This window comes from Odocoileus virginianus, chromosome 6 (assembly GCF_023699985.2).
Source record: "Odocoileus virginianus isolate 20LAN1187 ecotype Illinois chromosome 6, Ovbor_1.2, whole genome shotgun sequence".
NCBI lineage: Eukaryota > Metazoa > Chordata > Mammalia > Artiodactyla > Cervidae > Odocoileus > Odocoileus virginianus.
Window position 1 is genome coordinate 14493849 of NC_069679.1, and position 18874 is coordinate 14512722.

Sequence of the window (18874 nt, forward strand, 5' to 3'; positions counted from 1 at the left end):
AGCTTGTGCATACGTAGTATTTCATTATGCGCTGCTCATCTTATCTTCAGTTCAGTTGCTCAGTCGTGTCGGACTCTTTGTGACTGCAGCACAACAGGCCTCCCTGTCCATCACCAACTCCCGGAGTTTACCCAAACTCATGTCCATTGAGTCGGTGATGCCATCCAACCGTCTCATCCTCTGCGTCTCCTTCTCCTCCTGCCCTCAATCTTTCCCAACATCGGGGTCTTTTCAAGTGAGTCTGCCCTTTGCATCAGGTGGCCAAAGAATTGGAGTTTCAGCTTCAGCGTCAGTCCTTCCAATGAATATTCAGGACTGATTTCCTTTAGGATTGACTGGTTTGATCTCCTTGCTGTCCAAGGGACTCTCAAGAGCCTTCTCCAACACGACAGTTCAAAAGCATCAATTCTTTGGGGCTCAGTCTTCTTTATGGTCCAACTCTCACATCCATACATGACTACTGGAAAAACCATAGCTTTGACTAAACAGATATTTGTTGGCAAAGTAATGTCTCTGCTTTTTAATAAGCTGTCTAGGTTGGTCATGGCTTTTTTTCTGAGGAGCAAGCCTCTTTTAATTTCATGGCTGCAGTCACCATCTGCAGTGATTTTGGAGCCCAGGAAAGTAAAATCTGTCACTGTTTCCACTGTTTCCCCATCTATTTGCCATAAAGTGATGGGACCAGATGCCATGATCTTAGTTTTCTGAATGTTGAGTTTTAAGCCAACTTTTTCATCTTTTCTTAATACTTTCAAATATGTCAGCTCACTCCTGGTTTTTACAGTCCGGTAAAGTCAGCTGTTTGGGTATTAATTGTTCCTGTCCTCTGCCTAGGACTTCCTGGGTAGCGCAGTGGTAAAGAATCCACTGGTCAATGCAAGACACTCAGGTTCTGTTCCTGGGTCAGAAAGATTCCCTGGAGATGGAAGTGGAAATGGCAACCCACCTCAGTATTCTTGCCTGGAAAATACCATGGACAGAGGAGCCTGGAAGGCTATAGTCCATGGGGTCTCAAAGTGTCAAACATGACTGAGTAAGTATGTGCATCATCTGCCTTGGGAAATAAGCACTAAAAGAGGAAATAATGGTCTTGAATTTTACCTACAACTGTCAAGTTGCTCTAGGACTAGAAATTAGATTTCCTGACTTGGAGCAGTCTTCTGAAAGTAAACAATTAATAACTCCCCATTTCTCGGCAACTAGGGTGGGAAAATTCTGGTTTCTAAATCTTTTGCTGGACTCCCAAAGAAGGCAGGAGTTAAGTATCCAGTCCCCTTGCCTCTGCATCTAACATTTATTTGCTGTTTCAGGCACAGTGGAAGCTCAGGTGCTTGATATCCTACTCAATTGAGCTCTTCACCTATAAATAAGAGAGTTGTTGTTCAGCTGCTCAGTTGTGTCTGACTGTTTGCGACCACATGGACTGCAGCATCCCTGGTTTTCCTGTCCTTCACCATCTCCTGGAATTTGCCCTAACTTATATCCATTGAGTTGGTGATGCCATCAAGCCATCTCATCCTGTCGTCCCCTTCTCCTGCCTTCAGTGTTTCCCAGCATCAAGGTATTTTCCAACGAGTAGGCTCTTCATATCAGATGGCCAAAGTATTGGAGTTTCAGCTTCAGCATCAGTCCTTTCAATGAGTATTCAGTACTGATTTCCTTTAGGATGGACTGGTTGGATCTCTTTGCAGTCCAAGAGACTCTCAAGAGCCTTCTCCAAAACCACAGCTCAAAGTATCAATTCTTCAGCACTCAGTCTTCTTTATGGTCCAAATCTCACATCCATGCATGACTACTGGAAAAACCACTACTTTGACTATATGGACCCTTGTCAGCAAAGTAATGTCTTTGCTTTTTAATACGCTGTCTAGGTTTAACATAGCTTTTCTTCCAAGGAGCAAGTGTCTTTTAATTTCATGGCTGCGGTCACCATCTGCAGTGATTTTGGAGCCCAGGAAAGTAAAATCTGTCACTGTTTCCCATTGCTTCCCCATCTATTTGCCATGAAGTGATGGGACTGGATGCCATGATCTTCATTTTTTGAATGTTGAGTTTTAAGCCAGCTTTTTCACTCTCCTTTAAAAAAAAAATTGAATTGTGGTGACATTTATTCTGATAACAGATCAGGTCTCCACTCACCTGGCCCTGAGCGAGACCCTGAGTAGGATAAAGCCCAGGTCTGGGTGGTGTGGAGTAGGAACCTCACCCACCCGCAAATTCACTCTCCTCTTTCACCTTCATCAAGAGGCTCTTTAGTTCCTCCTACTCAATTAACCAATAGTTTTTAAACCATTTATCAGGATTTGTATTATGAAAATTTTTCCATTTTGACAAGAATTTGTGAACTATTCAGATCCTCAGCCCATTTTTTAATCAGGTAATTTTCTGTTATTAAGTTGTATGATTTCTATAAATATTTTGGGTAAACGCCTTATCAGATATATGATTAGCAAATATTTTCTCCCATTCTATAGGTTTCCTTTTCATTTCGTTGATGGCTTCCTTTGCTGTCCAGAGCTTTTTAGCTTGTAATCCCACTTGTTTATTTTTGTTTTGTTGCCTTTATTTTTTGCTGTCAGATTCAAAAACTTCCTTGTCAAGACTGCTGTTAAGGAGCTTACTGCCTATGTTTTCTTCTAAAATTTGTGAGGTTTCACGTCTTCCCTTCAAGTCTTTAATCCATTTTGAGCTATTTTGTGTATAAGAGTCTAGTTTCATTCTTTTGGGTGTAGCTGTTTAGTTTTATTATCACCATTTGTTGAAGACATTACCCTTTCCCTATTGTAATAAATTAATTGACCAAACAAGTGTGGTTTTATTTCTAGCCTCTCTATTCTGTCCCATTGATTTATGTGTTTGTTTTTGTGCCATTATGATATTGTTTGGACTACTATAGCTTTGTAATATAGTTTGAAATCATGGACAAAAATAACATTTAACCAATTATCTGGGCACATCATGACTCAATCAGTAATTATACATGAAAATACAAAGACTCATTGATTCAAAAATCTGTTTCTTTAATTTGTTCTGAGAAAATCTTTCAAAAAAAAAGAAACCATATGTATATATGTTTACAGAAACATTATAAGTTCAAAAAACTGCAAAGGATTAGAGAGTGATTGTTAATGGAAGTGGGTTTCTTTTTGAGGTGATGAAAATGTTCTAAAGTTAGGTAGTGATGATGGTCACCAAACTATGAATATACTGAAACAACTGAATTGTACACTGTAAAAAGGCAAATTTTATGGTATATGAGTTATGTCTCAATAAAGATGTTATAGTACTATAGGCAATCTAAATATCAAATAAGTAAAATTTCTTATATTATCTCTGTAGTCCACTAGGTTCCTCTCTCCATGGAATTCTCCAGGCAAGAATACTGGAGTGGGTTGCCATTTCCTTCTCCAGGGGATCTTCTTGACCAACCCAGGGATCAAACCCTTGGCTCCTGCATTGGCAGGCAAATTCTTTATCATCTGAGCCACTAGGGGAGTTTATTTTATCTCAGAAATAGCAAATAGCTCCATTTATTGAGTGTTTATCCTTCCCTGGTGGCTCAGACCATAAAGAATTTGCCTGCAATGCAGGAGTTTGATCCCTGGGTTGGGAAGATCCCCTGGAGAAGGAAATGGCAACCCATTCCAGTAAAGAATCTGCCTGCAATGCAGGAGACATTGAACCCAACCCAGGTTCAACTCCTGGGTTGGGAAGATCCCCTGGAGAAGGAAATGGCAACTCCCTCCAGTATTCTTGCCTGGTGAATTCTGTGAACAGAGGAGCCAGGTGGGCTACAGTCCATGGGGTTGCAAAGAGTCAGACACAACTGAGTGACTAAATTTCACTTTCAATTTTCATTGAGTGCTTACTCTATGCAAGGCATTATTCTGAACACTTTACACATACTAATTCGGTGGTTTTTCAAAGTGTGGTCCTTGATCTAGTAGCACCTGGAATACAAATTCAGGCCCCCCACCCTGTCCTACTGAATCAGATTTCTGAGGCCAAGGCCTAAGACACAGTATTTTAATAAGCCTTCTTATTAAAGAAGTATGATTCTGCAACATGGTCAAGGTTGAGTGTTTTAACTTGTTGTTTAATACTCAGAGTAAACCCATAAGGTGGGCAATATTATTATCTCCATTTGATAGATAGTAGTGGAATGTCTGCAGTCATAAAAATTAGAAAATCTAAGATTGAAGAAATATGGAATTCTGATGGCTAGAGCATGATTATGTACATACTGTATGTACACATAGCAGCCCTATATGCAATATATGTATTTTATATGTATTTTTGTATGTATATATAAAATAGAAACACAAGCACACCTTGGAAAGAAGTTGAGAATTGAAAATAGTTAATGTGGTTGGGTAGGAGATCTTGTGTGTCATTTCAGTACTTGCATAGTTTCAACAAAGTTTTGTTTGTGTTTCAGGAACAGCCCTGCTGAATTGAAAAGTACTTTCACAGAAGAACCACTGAGACTACTATATACAAAATAGATAACAACAATGACCTACTGTAAAGCACAAGGAACTGTACTCAATATTTTTTATTAATCTATACAAATATAGATTATGTATATGTATATATGTATTGATTAATCACTGTGATATACACCTGAAACTAACATGACATTGTAAATCAATTATACTTCAATTGAAAATGCAAATTAGAACCATTAGAGGATCTCATACATTCCATTAACATTTTTGTTAGTTATATATATTGTAGTATTGCTGAATCTTTAATCAGAGCTATTTAGGCCTTTAAAAACTTGAATTTCCACATTTGAAAATGGAGAAAATATCAATATGCTACTCAGTTTTGAGAATCTACTGAAACAATGTATGTATAAGTAGATTATAATTTATTGTGAGCTTCACAAGTGAATGATGTTTTTAAATGATTCTTGGGTATATTATTTGTGATTTCTATATTAATAGTGGAATAGGTTTTTTGTGTGTTGTTTTTTTTTTTTTAAAAAAAGAGCCGCTGAGCAGTGCCTGGAGGGGGCAAGCAGGAGAAGTTCCAACAACATTAGAGAGGTGGGAAGGTCCAGCCTGGGGTGGGGGTGCTATGGAGGACCAGTCGGACCAGGAAGTGAAGAGCTAAATGGGGACAATCTGGGGCCAGTTTACAAAGTGTCTTCAGGTGCCAGTCAGAAGTATTCAGGCTTTGTCTCCAAGACAACATGGAGCCCTGGAAGTTTCTATGAATGATAGATATATTAGACGTGGCACTTTAGAAAATTGAGACTGCCAGTCATTTGTTGAGAAGAGCAGCTAGAAGACTAGGTAAGGTGCTATTGCAATTATCTAGGCATGAGAAGGAAAGAAGGAGGTAGGACCTTTTGAAGGTAGAGTCTATAGATTAATAGAAATATTGTTGGGTGCCTTTCTCCTGAGCTCCCTTCCCTTTCTCATTTCTATTTCCCAGCTTCTCAGAGTAGTTCCCTGCATTCCTGTGACCACAAGTCTAGAATCTCCTCTGCATATGAATCTGAAAACACAATGTCACTTTTCCCAAGAAAAGTTATATCACTAGTTCTATAAAATCAGATAACATCACCACCACCACCCATGCCAACACCACCTTAAAACACATTAATGAGGCTCCATGCCTGGTTAAAATCCAAACTCCCTTGTTTTATAAGGTTCTTTTTGACCAGCCTTCACCTGCCTCCCAGGCTCTTCCTCTTTGGTATTTCCCCGTTACTTCCATTCTTTAGCTACATTGTGCTCACTCACTCAGTTGTTTTGGATTCTTTGCAACCCCCTGGACTGCAGCCCTTCAGGCTCCTCTGTCCATGGGATTTTTCAGGCAAGAACACTGGAGTGGGTGCCATTTCTTCCTCCAGGGAATCTTTCTGACCCAGGAATGGAACCGGTGTCTCCTGCATTGGCAGGTGTATTCTTTACCACTGAGCTACCGGGAAAGCCCTTAGCTACACTGAGCACGTTTCAATTCCTCTCAGGCTATTGGACAAGCTGGTCACTGCCCAGCTCATCCTTTTCTTGACCTACTCCAGCTCATCCTTCATATCTGACCTTAAAAATCATTTCCTCCACTGAACCTTTCCTGACCTCCAGTCTAGATTAGGTGACCTTGCTCTGTGCTCGAAGATTTCTTCCATCATAGTGCCTACTACTTCCTCTATTATAATACCTGACACACTATTCTGTCACTGCCTGTTTGCCCCTCCATAGTCATCTGTGAGCTCCTGAAGTCGGGACTGTGCCTGCCACAAAGTTGGGGCTTAATCAATATTAGCGGGAATGAATGTTCATTCCTGGACTGTGGTGAGGCCTGCACCCATTAGCATTATCATTCTCAGTAACATGAGTTGAACAATCAGACTGGAAGGAGCTGGGATCTGGAATTATTAGACAGGGCGCACTGAGATGGGGCAGATTCTGGGGGATATTGTCATTGCAGATGCTGGAAGGAAGTCCAGACCAGGCTGGCAGCAGATAAAAGAATCAGTCTATTAAAGCAGTCAAAATCAGGAAGATATTCTAACAAGAGGGCACTGGAACAAGTTTGGAAATCCAAGCAGGCAAGTGGAAGTAATAGATACCACTTATTGAGCAGTCACTATTTGTTGGACACTGCCTATAACTCCATTTTTTCCCCTTCTTTATTGAGGAATATTTGACAAATAAAATCTGTATATATTTTTACAAAATGATATTTTGATATATGTATATATCAATGTATGTATACACAATCAAGTTAACAATGTATCTATCACCTTACATAGTTACCCTTCCTTTTTTTTTTTTTTTTGTTAGAACAATAAAGATCTACTCTCATAGCAAATTTCAAGTACACAAAACAGTACTTTTTTTTTCAAATGTTTATTGATTTGGTTGCCTCCAGGGTCTTAGGTAAGGCACTCAGGATCTTCGTTATGGCATGCAAGCTGTTTAGTTGTAGCATGTGGGATCTAATTCCCTGACCAGGGATGGATCCTGGGCTCCTGCGTTGGAGTTTTGCTTCCTGCATTGGAGCTTGGAGTCTTAACCACTGGACCACCAGGGAAGTCCCACAAAACAGTACTTTTAACTACAGTCACCATGCTGTACATTAGTAAGATGGCCAGAACTTACATCCTTCATATCTGAAACTCTGTACCCTTTGATCAACATTTCCCCTCCCTCCCCAAACCACGTTCTATTCTTTGAGTCTAAGTGTTTATCTTTTTTGGATTCCATATATAAGTGAAATCATGCAGTATTTGTCTTTCTGTATCTGGTTTATTTCACTTAGCATAACACCCATCAGTGTTATCCATACTGTCACAAATGATAAGATTTCTTTCTTTTAGAGATGGACAATAGCCTTCATCCATTCATCTAACAGTGGATACTTTAGTTGTTTGCATGTCTTGACTATTGTGAAGAATGCTACAGTGAATATCTCTTCAAGACAGTGATTTCATTTCCTTCGGCTATATATCCAGAAAAGGGGTTGCTGAATAATATGGTATTTCTAGTTTTAATTTTTTGAGGAACTCCATATTGTTTTTCATAATAGTTGTACCAGTTTTTTTTATAACTTCATATACATAATCCTTAAACCAAGTGTATGAGGTAGGTATTACCATCCACATTTTACAGTTAAGACTGAGAGTTAGTGCTGGAATTCAATAATAGTTCTTCTTGGACCTGTGCTCTTTTCTCTACATTAGTGCTTCCCCAACTTTAATGTACATTAAATGACCTGGGAGGCCTTGTAAAACTGCAGATTCTGCAGAAAGGTAACTCAGGCCTGGGTTGGGGCCTGAGATTCTGTAGTCCTAACAAACTCCCACTGATGAAAATATATCAGTCCATTGGATCATACTTTCAGTCATAAGACTGCACGGTACTTAACTTTTTTCTAAAGGGGTTAAGAAACACCCAGGTCACAGAGCTAACCCATAAGCCAGGGTTTTTGACCATAGACCTCTCTGGTGTCAAAACTGATGCTGAGGGCTTCCCTGGTGGCTCAGTGGAAAGAATCTGCCTGCCAGAGTTGATCCCTGGAGCAGGAGGACCCCTGGAGAAAGAAATGGCAACCCACTTTAGTATTCTTGCCTGGGAAATCCCATGCACAGAGGAGGTTGGCAGGTTAACCTCCATGGGGTTGCAAAGAGTTGAACACAACGTAGCGACTAAACAGTAACAACAACATATTCCCACTTGGCAAGGATGTGTCAGCCCATGGATCATAGTTTGAGTCATAAGACTCTGCACAATGCTTCACTTTTTCTTTCTTAAAGAGGTTAAATAACTCACCTAGGTAACACAACTAGTCCAAAGCTAGGGTTATTGACCACAGGCCTATTTGATGTCAAAACCTATGCTTTTAATGATTAAGATACGCTGGTGAGTATGTGTGTGCTCAGCCATAACCAACTTTTTGAGACCCCATGGACTGCAGCCTGCCGGGCTCCTCTGTCTGTGGGATTTTCCAGGCAAAAATGGAGTGGGTTGCCATTTCCTTCTCCAGGGGATCTTCCTGACCCAAGGATGGAACCCAAGTCTCTTCCAGCTCCTCCACTGGCAGGCAGATTCTTTACCACTAGCACCACCTGGGAAGCCCTTTAAGATATGCTATCTCCTTCTATCTTCAGGAAACAGGACCCCTAGCTTTGATCTGGGACTTAAGGGGGGAAATCTAATCCCTGAGAAGTAGACAAGCACCAGTGAAACTAACAGGGTTACCAAGACAGAGCCTTTGCCAGAGGGAACGAAACCAGGGCTCAGTTACCAGTGTGGGGCACAGGGTGGGGCCCAAGTCTCAGGAACAAGATAGAAGCTGAGCTCCCAGAGCTCAGAGGGAAGAACACAGGGGGAAGGATGACTTGATCGTGACACTCCAAACGTGGGCAATAGCTTGTTCTACCTCTCCTGCCTGGAGCCTGAAATGGAGCCAGAGCCTGGAGCAGGACAGATCCTGCCTATGAGACAAGGTCACACGGGAGAGGGGAAAAAGATCACAGGGACGGGAGCCACATCACCTTCACATTCTCCTCCCTGGGATCCTCGGCATGGCCTAGAGAAGCTAGGCCTCCCTAGGGCTCACCAGCATCCTTTGGAACTGCTGACCACATCCCCTGCATGCTCCCTTTCCACCTTCTCTTGATTTCAAGCCTTCTTCCCACCTCGATCCCCTACATGCAAACTCCCTGTTTAAACAACAGGATGTTTCAATATTTTAGATCCTTATCCTATGGACCTTGTTCTTCCAGGATTCATAAAAATGACCTTAAATTTTTCTTTTTCCATCACCTTAAATTTTGCCTTGCTCCCTTTGAATGGCCAGGGTATAGGTGTCTGGGAAGGGGCAGAAGCCGGGGATGCTTAGTATTGGCTCAGTCTGGGGTGTTTGGTGGGGAATGGGGGGCCCGCAGGAGTAGCACAGAGCAGGGCGAGAATAGGTGTAGAGTAGTTCGGATGCCTCTGGGCTTATATTTTCACAGCAGGAATCCAGCCATCCATGCCACACCAGCTGTCGGATCAAGGCTACATCAGAGTCATCAACTATATTAGGATCTTGGTTAGAACTTTTGATTGGCTTCTGGCTAGAGGTCATTTCAGAACTTCCACAACAAAGGACAGGTACAAGTGTGACCTAAAGGATAGGTTACAGATCCCCCAAACAGAAAAACAACCAGATAAATTTCTGAGCATGAAAAATGTGACAATTCAGAATTGGCTTTGCAAAATAAATGATCAGACATCATTATATCATTGCTACAGTTGTAGGGGGAGAAAATCTCTTTTTTACAGCAGAGACAGATATAGCCTCTGCTGTATTAGGAAATTTCTCATGACCTCAAAGTCCACCTGGACTCCTGCACTTCTGCCCCCAGGTGGAGTTCCTCTGTACAGTGGCCCCTCTTCCAAGAGGAGGATATCCAGGGGCAAGGATGAGCTGAGGCAGAAAGGGGATGTTTGTTGGCATCTGTTACACATCCTCCTGAGCCTCTTGGATTCATTTTTTAATTCATTTTGGTTCTTTTTTTTTTTTTTTCCAAGCCAAACTGTATCCAGCTTTATTAAAGATACTTTTCATAAACAATCATGGTATTTCAGGCAGGACACGGGCAGACAATCGTTAACAGTATACAACTTTCAAACTCCCTTTTTCAATGGACTACCAAAATCAGAATGCCACTATAAAACCCAATGAAATCTTCATGTGATGCTCTGAACAGGGAAAGTTTAGAGTGAGGGTTGACATTTCACATTTAGCATGTTGTTTAACAACTTTTCACAAGCCGACCCTGACTTTCAGGAAATGGAAATGGAAATGGCAGAAGTACCACTCTGAGGAGCCACAGTCTAAAAAAGGAACCGCTGCTCTTTTGAAGGACGCCATCTCAATGGTGACACTAGGAAGTCCAGATTGCCTGACATACTGGTCATCAATTTTGGAGGGGCGCGGGGTTCAGGTTACAACAGGTCTCTGGGTTTAGGGGAGTCAAGTCTATGCTGAGGTGGAGGGGGAGAGAGGACATAAAAACTAAATTTTAGTTTCTCCATACCACAAGGCGTTTGTGCCCAGGTGGCTAATGTGTGTCAACATCAAGGAATCCCTCCTTCCTGGGAACCAAGAGGAAGTCTCTCAAAACTAGACGGGAAAGGTATTTTTCCCCCACGTCAATTTAGCTTCGGAGACATTCTGTTAGTGACGTGCCCTTCCCCCAAAAAACAACAATGAAGTGTTCTGTGTGCTAACAACATAGCTTAAAAAAAAAAAAAGTAAAACAAAATTCTGCATTTTTATAAAACTTGATAAAAAATAGTATTTCAAACTGTACAGTCACCAGAAGTACACAGTTATCAAAAATGCACACACTTCACTTGGCATCTCCAGCACCTTCAGCTTTCTGTGCCTGGTCTGTTTTGGCATCTCCATTTTCTGCAGGGTTATTCCCATCCTTGCCAGCATCAGCTTTCCCCTTTTTCCCTTTGGGTACCTTCTCTCCCTTCTTTGCAGGGGCCTTTTTAGGCTTGGGCTCTGGCTTTGGAGGAGCAGGTTTAGCAGATAACCTTGCAGATCTTCTCTGTGGTTCGTCCTTCACCTTGGCTTTATCTCCTTTAGCATCCCCTTCAGCCTTTCTCTTGGGCATGGTGGCTGCGGCGGCGGGACGTAGGCGCTGGACACGGGGATGCAGTGGCGCGCGGGCTTTAAGTCGGTCCAGGGGTCGCTCTCGCCTCTTCTTCACACTGCTCCCATTTTGGTTCTTTTTTGAGAGTTTATTACTGTTTAGCCTCTAGAGACTCTGGTACTCATTCAAAATGCAAGTTACTTGAGGAGGGACCCCTGGAATCATCCATGACCTAAGGAATCTCCAAAACTACAAACATTTCATTTTTTTATATCCCAGTAAAAGAAAAATCCCCAAACGTGTATTTTACACACATAGATAAAAGTATATCTGGATGGATACACTCCAACTATTAACGATGATTGCCTTTGCAGAATGGGACTGTGAATAGTGGAAGAAGCTTTACCTCGCTTGCCTGGTAGAAGATTTATTGTTTGTATTTTTGAAGTATTAATAACAAGCATACTTTTATAATATGGGAGGAGGGAAAAAAACAGGGAGAGAGGGAGGAAGAAATGAGAATGATTTGAGAGACAGAAGAAAAGTAGAAAGACAAAAAAAAGAGGGAGGGAAAGAGGGAGGGAGGAAGGAAGGAAAGGAGAGAAAGAGAGAGATTAAAAAAAAAAAAAAAACAGGAACAGAAAGAAAGAAAGGCCTCCTCCACTCTCTCCCTGAATAAGATCCAGGGAATCTCATCTATGTCCCTTATTCTGCAGGAGCAATTGGAGCCCTCATAGGAACAGAGAACAGCAGCTGTTCACCCTCTTTGGCACATTATTCATCATGCATTTATTTTATTTAGATTCATCAGAGTTGAAAGAGCTCAAGATAAAAATATACATAATCACTTCTGGCCGTTTAAAATATCAAAACAATGAACAATATTTAGAGAGACCAGAGGCAAGAGGGAGGACAAGGGGAAAACAAAAAAAGAATATATTGGGCAAGAAAGAAGCAGTGGTTGCAAGTAAATATCGGCAAATAGCAGTCAGCCTAAAGATCCTGGAGGTTGCTGCTCCCTGTCAAGCTAGGACAACCTTGTTCCCTGGAGGCTGGGCCCAAAAGGTCAACATAGGAGCCTTTGTCTCCCTTATTTCCCCCAGATGCACACAGCTGTGCACAGTGGCTGTGGAAGGGGTTGCTCAAGACCCAGCCCTTTCAGGACCCATGTCCAGCTCACTGATGATATGCAGGAACCTTCCCTAACGGTCCTCGCCTCTCCCTGCCCTGCCTCTGCATTCCCACATTTGGAGACTCAAAACTTCAGCTATTTCACCCATGTTAAGTGTTGCCACTCTGGACCTGTGATCACGTGGGCCGTGTGTTCATTGATCTGAAAACTCTTTGAGGACGAAGGAGCCTCTGACTTGCCTCTTTCCCCCTCAGAGCCTAGGTGCTGCCTGGTCCAGAGCGTGTGCAGTGACCTTCCTGTCCTCTTCCCGCCACCTCTCCAGGCTCTTCTCCAGTGACAGTGGAGAAGGCAGGAGGACCCTGGTTAGCAGATGACCATGCAGGCATGCAGGCATGTCTGTCTAATTCTAGCCAAGGGCACGGGGGGAAGGACAGAGCCTAGGGACCTGTGGCCTCTCTGCTAAGAGGACAGAGGGCTAAGAATAGGACTAGAGATTAGGGAGGGATTGGAACTGCATTGTTATCTCACAGGAATGGCGTTTGTTCTGGAGCGTTTTTTTTCCAAGCTCTTCTATGAGCCACCCCACCCTCTCCTCTGCCCAGTATCTGTAGAAGCACCCACCACAGGTCTCTCACCACTTCTCTTTCCATCTGCTCTGCTCTGCGAAAGTGAAATCGCTCAGTCGTGTCGAGCCTTTGTGACCCCATGGACTATAGCCTATCAGGTTCCTTCGTCCATGGGATTTTCCAGGCAAGAATACTGGAGTGAGTTGCCATTTCCTTCTCCAGGAGATCTTCCCAACCCAGGGATAAACCCGGGTCTCCCGCATTGTAGGCAGACGCTTTACCGTCTGAGCCACCAATGCCGATCGATCCATTCCTGGCCCCTCCTCCTGTCCCTGGTTCCTCTCCAGCCCCATCCTAATTCCTTATCATAAATTAAATTCCTGCCTCTTCACCTATTTTCCCTCTTTCTCTGCCTGGATCCGCTTCTTTCCACCCCTTCCCATTCATCCTTTTTCCCCACCTTTGTCTCCCACCTGGCCCCTTTGCCCACCACCTCTCCGCCTAAGCTTCCCACACTCTTCAGCTTTGAGCACCAGGTTTTGCAGGCTGCTGGCCTTTGTCTCCCCTCTCCTAACTTTTTTGGACCAGTGTTTTGTCCACTTTTCCCTCTGTCCTGTGTCCCCTGTCTCGAAGCTGAACTGGACAAGCACAAGTGGCAGAGGCTGAGGTGGGCTGACAGCCTCCACTCTCCTAACAGCTAGAAGCCATCAGCACCAGACACCAGGCAAAGGGACACCTCTGAGAACAAGACCCAGGACATGCAGGCCATAGGAGACACCTCCCCGAACTCAGTCACAGCTATTCTTAGGAACACAGTACCACAAAAGGGCCTTTTGTTTTGTATCACCCTCCCCCCCACCCGCAACATACACAAGGAGCTGCTCTTGGCAGAGGCTGTAATCTCAGAGAAAAGGGGCCCAGGCACGGGAGGCTGGGCTGGAAACTCTGCCCCCTGCTCTGACTTCTCAGAGCCACGAGGCTCTGCCCTTGAGACAAGGTCACCTCCCACCACAGCGCACAGACACGCAGCTCTGCCGCTCTCTCTGCAGTCTGAAACACCGACAGAGCTGAACCTCATCTCTGCCACCTCACCCCTTACTCCTCCGTTGCCCACGCACCCTTTGCTGGCTCTTCCCCACTCCCAGCAAACCAACACCCTCCCCATCTTGCTTCCTCCCCACTCTTCCAGCTCAGTATGGGTCAGGCTCTTTTTTTTATCTAGTCAGTCCAAAGTCCCACAATAAAGTCTTCTTTCCTTGCTGCAGGTGGGAAGCTCAGACCCCAGCTCTGGTCCCTTGAGACATCAAGGAGCCTGACCAGCTCTTAATCCCTGGTCTGGTTCATGGATCTGGGGTGACCTGGCAGTCAGGTTGCCAGCGACCCCTGAAAAGCTCCCTCGGGAAGAAACAGCAGCCAGCTCCCTAGCTCCTTTGTTGCAAATCAGACCCAGGGAGGTTGCTCACCACCCTCCCCAACGGCAAGAAGCACCTTCCTGAGGTGTGTGTGCCTCTTTGTGTTCTTAATGAGTTTCTAATATTTGGATAGAAGTTTCGGGTCTATGTAACAGAGACAGGAATCAAAGTCCTGCACTGAAACCCAGGCTTGCAAACCCAGCAGCAGGAATGCTGCCCAGCATTGCACAGTGGGCAGAGAAAGAAGGACTGGCCTCCTGCTCACATCCTCTCAACGCCAGTGAGAGCCCTGCTCCCCGAGACCAGCCATTATTATCCCACAGTAGGTTACGGGTTCAGACAGGCAGGGGTATCTGTATTGTCAAAGCAGGAACATCGTCCTTCCAGGTGAAATAAAAATTCTGAGGCATAAGCAAGCAGAAGCAGCTGAGTCATGGGTACTACTCATGTTTTCAGATCACTCTGTAGAGCTCCACTTCTGCCCTCCAGCCCAGGGCTGGTCCTCACACCATGGAACACAGGAGGCCCAGACGTTTCTCAGGCCAGTCGGGGAGGGCCACGGGAGGAGTGTGTGGCTGCCCCCACGCTCCGCTGTGATCTCCCTGCGTGCATCTCTGGGGATAAGGAGTGAGCTGGCTGAGCATCCTCCCATTTGCAAGCCCACTTCATGGAGGCAGGCACCGCAACCCTCCAAGCACTCCCAAACCACCCCTCTGGCTCCCAGAAAGAGAGAAGCAAATAAAAAGAAAAACAGAACCAGAAAATGTAAAAGGGACTGGAGAATAAAACAAGGGTATATTTTATCATCCCCCTTCACAAGTACAGGATTGCCCAATTTTCAAAACAAAACACATCATGTTATTTGGCTTTCTCCCCCTTCTGGTTGCTGTCTAATCTCTCAGCTCACTGCCAAGCTCCTCAAATGCAGGGCTCACACCCACTGCCTCCACTTCCTGTCCACTCATCCTTTTCTTAATACCTCTCTGCAGCCTGGATCTGTCCTGAGACTGCAGAAGGCGCTTGCTCCAAGATAACCCGAGTTCCTCCTCTCCGCCTCCCTGACATTCAGTCTGTCTTTGGCATCTGACACCATGGCCACCTGCTCCTCTTGAAGAACTTCTTCTGGCTTCGAGGAAACTGCCCTTTTCTTGTGCTCCTTGTCTTCTCCATGCTCTCCAGTCTGACAGCCATCCCCTGAGGCAGTCGGTCTCACATACCAGCCTGCCCTGCCCACCACTCCTGTAATTCCAACTTCCTACAAGGATGCAAACCATCTTCATCAGATTCCCCATTGTTACCTCCAACTCTCTCTGTCTTCTTCCTGCTTGTCTAAAAGCCTGCTCCCTTTTGCTGCCACTCCCATACTTCCCAGGATCACACACTCATGAATCTTCCTTCCTCATTTCCTGCATCCAATCTGTCAGCAAGGCATTTGGGTTCTTCCTTAGACACTACCATGAGTAAAACAGCTAGTGGGAAACCGCTGTGTAACACAATGATCTCAACTTGGTGCCCTGTGATGACGTAGAGAGGTGAGATGGGGGGGGGGGGGGGGGAGGCAGGTGGAGGGAGGGAAATACATAATAGAGTTGATTCACTTCATTGTGCAGGAGAAACTAACACATCATTATAAAGCAATTATACTCCAATAAAAAATCAATTTTTAAAAAAGGAAATTCTTCCAGCCTCACCCTTCCAGCCTCCTTTTTGCATCTTCTCTCCCCGCTCTTCGCCTGACTTTGATGGTTATCCTATCCTCCTTTCTGGTCTCTTTGCCTCCAGCCTCTTCTCCCACAAAGGAAGAATGAGACAGGCTAGCAGCTGGGAGAGAAGCATTCCTGGTGAGTTCATCAAACAGTCTTGAGACGCTACAGATACAGCTCTGACTCTGTACCACAGGTGTTTTGCAGAGATGTATACATACCCACCCTGGAGGAGGGGATGACAACCCACTCCAGTATTCTTGTCTGGAGAATTCCATGGACAGGGGAGCCTGGCAAGCTACATCCATGGGGTCGCAAAGAGTCAGACACAACAGCAAGTAGCACATACACACACGCGCCCATGTTTGTGTAAAGTGTGCAGGCACGTGTGCTTGTGTTCACTCACCTGTGTTTACGTGGGAGTGGAGGTGGGGAGACAGGTGACGGTCCCAGGGAGGCCTGCTGAAGGGGACTTCTGACCAAAAAACACAGAGAACACTTTTCCCCCTTGGGAAGGAGTGGCTGATTTCTCAGCCTCTTGGTTCCTCATCGGATCTTACCATCCACTCCTATTAAATCCTATGGTCTGTCTATATCCTGGGCTGATTCAGGCCTGACAGCCTCAGGATCCTGCCCCAGAGATGCCTGTGATCAGAGCAGAGGGCCTCGAGTGGAGGAGTGGGGGGTCTGTGCTGGGTCTCCAGCTGGGGTCTGGTACAGAGCAGGCAGCGTGCAGGCCTCCGGGTCTAACACCAAAGTGCCCAGCAGGTGCTGCAGCAAATGGGGGCTATTCTTTGTTTCAGTGTGTGGGCTTCTCATTGCCGTGGCTTCTCTGGCTGCGGAGCTCGGGCGATAGAGCATGCAGGCTTCAGTAGTTGTGGCAAATGCGCTTAGTTGCTCCATGGCTTGTGGGATCTTCCGGGACCAGGGATCAAACCCGTGTCCCCTGCATTGGCAAGTAGATTCCTAACCACTTGACAACCAGGGAAGTCCCGGTCTTAATAGCCCCTGACTATCCCCATGTTACAGATGATGAAACTGACCCAGGGAGGTTCCATAACTGACATCAGTCACACAGCTGGGAAACAGAGGGGCTGCGTTTTAAAGTGGATCTTTGTGACCAACTCCAAAGCTTGCCAGGGTGCCCCTCGTAAACTCTCTGAGGCCTCCAGCCTGGATCCAAACTATTCACGCCCCACCAAGCCTCTCTTTCAGTTAGTTGTGCCCCTCTGAACACTCCCCAAGGGTAAGATCTACCTTTCCCAGCACCCCAAACTAAACAGGGCCAGCCTCAGCCCCTTCCTTCCAGCTGTCCACTGTCTGTCGGAAAGCAGAGGCTCTGGACAAGGGGGTGGGGGCAGGGTGCAGAGGAGCGCAAAGATTTGGAAGCCAGCAGGAAGACAAAAGAATGACAAGAAGGAGCAGCTGTTTGTAAAGGGAAACCTGAGATGGCACGAAGCTCAGGCCCTAAGCCCAGGCTCGTGTGGAGCCAGGGTAGGGGTCTCCCCAAGGTCAGGGACTCTGATGGCAGGCAGACTGGAGTGCTGGGCCCCACTCCAGGGTGGGTCCCCCCTCCCCTATGCTCAGACAACCCATGCCCCCTTCCTCTTCCTGGCCGAAGATCCCTGCCTCTTTCTGCTGCTCTCCTGCTCTCATCCCATGGGTTTGGGGGCTCCTTTCTTATTTCCCTCTTTTCACACCGAGGTCTCCTTTAACTTGCCCCGGTGCACCCCTCCTCCTCCCATTCCTGGTAGTAATTTTAGCAACTTTTCCTCTGAACTCCCGCTGGCATGCTCAGAGCAAATGGCCCCTGTTTGGACCTGACACTTGATCAGGGTGGTGACAGAGCCCAGACAAAGCAGTCACAATGCTGGGGAGGGGAGGGCAGGGGAGACAGATTACCTTCCTTCCACTCCAGGCCTTATTTGGTCTACCTTGGTGAGGCTGTCCTCCCTCCAGCCCCTCTTTATTTATAGCATTTTGCTTTGCCCTCCTTTGTCTTATCTGCTATCACTCTAACACACCCGGCACTCTCCCCACGCACCCCCACACAGGGGGCCCCTGGCCCCTCATTCCTCCCACCAGGAATGTACATGTGAGCAAAGGCACTGGCTATTAAGTTCAGGCCTGGATTTCACTTCTTCAAACAGTTGAGTAGAGCTGTGCGGAGGAAGGATCTTTATATTGGTCACTGTTACATCCTGATTGACTAAAATAATGCCTGGCAGGTTGGTGTTCAATAAACACTAGTTGAATGAAGGAGTCAGCAAAGCTGCTGTCTTCAAACTGTAGTGAGTAGAAGGAAGAGAATCCTGAGGGAGCTAGGTATAGGTGCCAGAGGGTTGGAGAAAGAGTGGGGATATTTAAGGATGTCAGACCCTCCAATCTGGCTTCAAACTGGGGCACTGAGGCAGCAAGCCTAGAAATGGGCGAGTTCTCTTCTCCCCTTCATGAGCTCTCTGAGGAGAACAGTAACACTGTAACGCCAGAAGACTTGATCCCCCCAACTCAACAGGAGGGGAATAAAGTACCATTGATTTACTAACTGTAGAAAAGGCTTCCCAGTTCCATGCCACAGACGCTGGCCCATGATGAAGATACTGGCTTTGAAATGGCTCAGCTGGCTCCCAAGCATCCTTTGTGCATCTCAGTTGCCTGCATCTGCATCTGAGCCCTGGGAACTCAGGGAGGGGCATAGATGCTTTAGCTTGGAAAGCTAGAGGGGGTGGATAAAAAGAAACTTTGCCTTTTGTCACCAGTCCCTGAGGTCCCTACCAGTGGTCCTAATCCCTCAGCACCTGGCAGGGCCTGGTCAGGACCCCCAGAATTTGCTCTGCTGAGCAGACCCTGTAGGGGCTGCCTCAGCGGCTGCACACCTTGGCACCTGGGAGCTGCGGCCGCACTGGCTGCACGGCCCCTGCGTTTCATGGTCGGCCTCCCACTTGCTGGCTCCT

At 45.6% G+C, this 18874-nt stretch overlaps 1 protein-coding gene and 1 long non-coding RNA gene across 2 annotated transcripts; one reads left to right on the forward strand and one right to left on the reverse strand.

Annotated features, from left to right (window-relative positions):
* The first annotated feature begins 21 nt into the window (after positions 1 to 21).
* On the forward strand, positions 22 to 6669 carry LOC139035581 (uncharacterized). Its single transcript, XR_011488187.1, has 3 exons — positions 22 to 235; positions 835 to 1561; positions 4439 to 6669. It is a non-coding gene; the product is annotated as an uncharacterized lncRNA (long non-coding RNA).
* Positions 6670 to 10768: 4099 nt separating this feature from the next.
* On the reverse strand, positions 10769 to 11227 carry LOC139035580 (non-histone chromosomal protein HMG-17). Its single transcript, XM_070468843.1, has one exon. It carries the CDS (start codon positions 11126 to 11128, stop codon positions 10856 to 10858), a length of 273 nt encoding a protein of 90 aa, XP_070324944.1. The 5' UTR covers positions 11129 to 11227; the 3' UTR covers positions 10769 to 10855.
* Positions 11228 to 18874: the final 7647 nt, after the last annotated feature.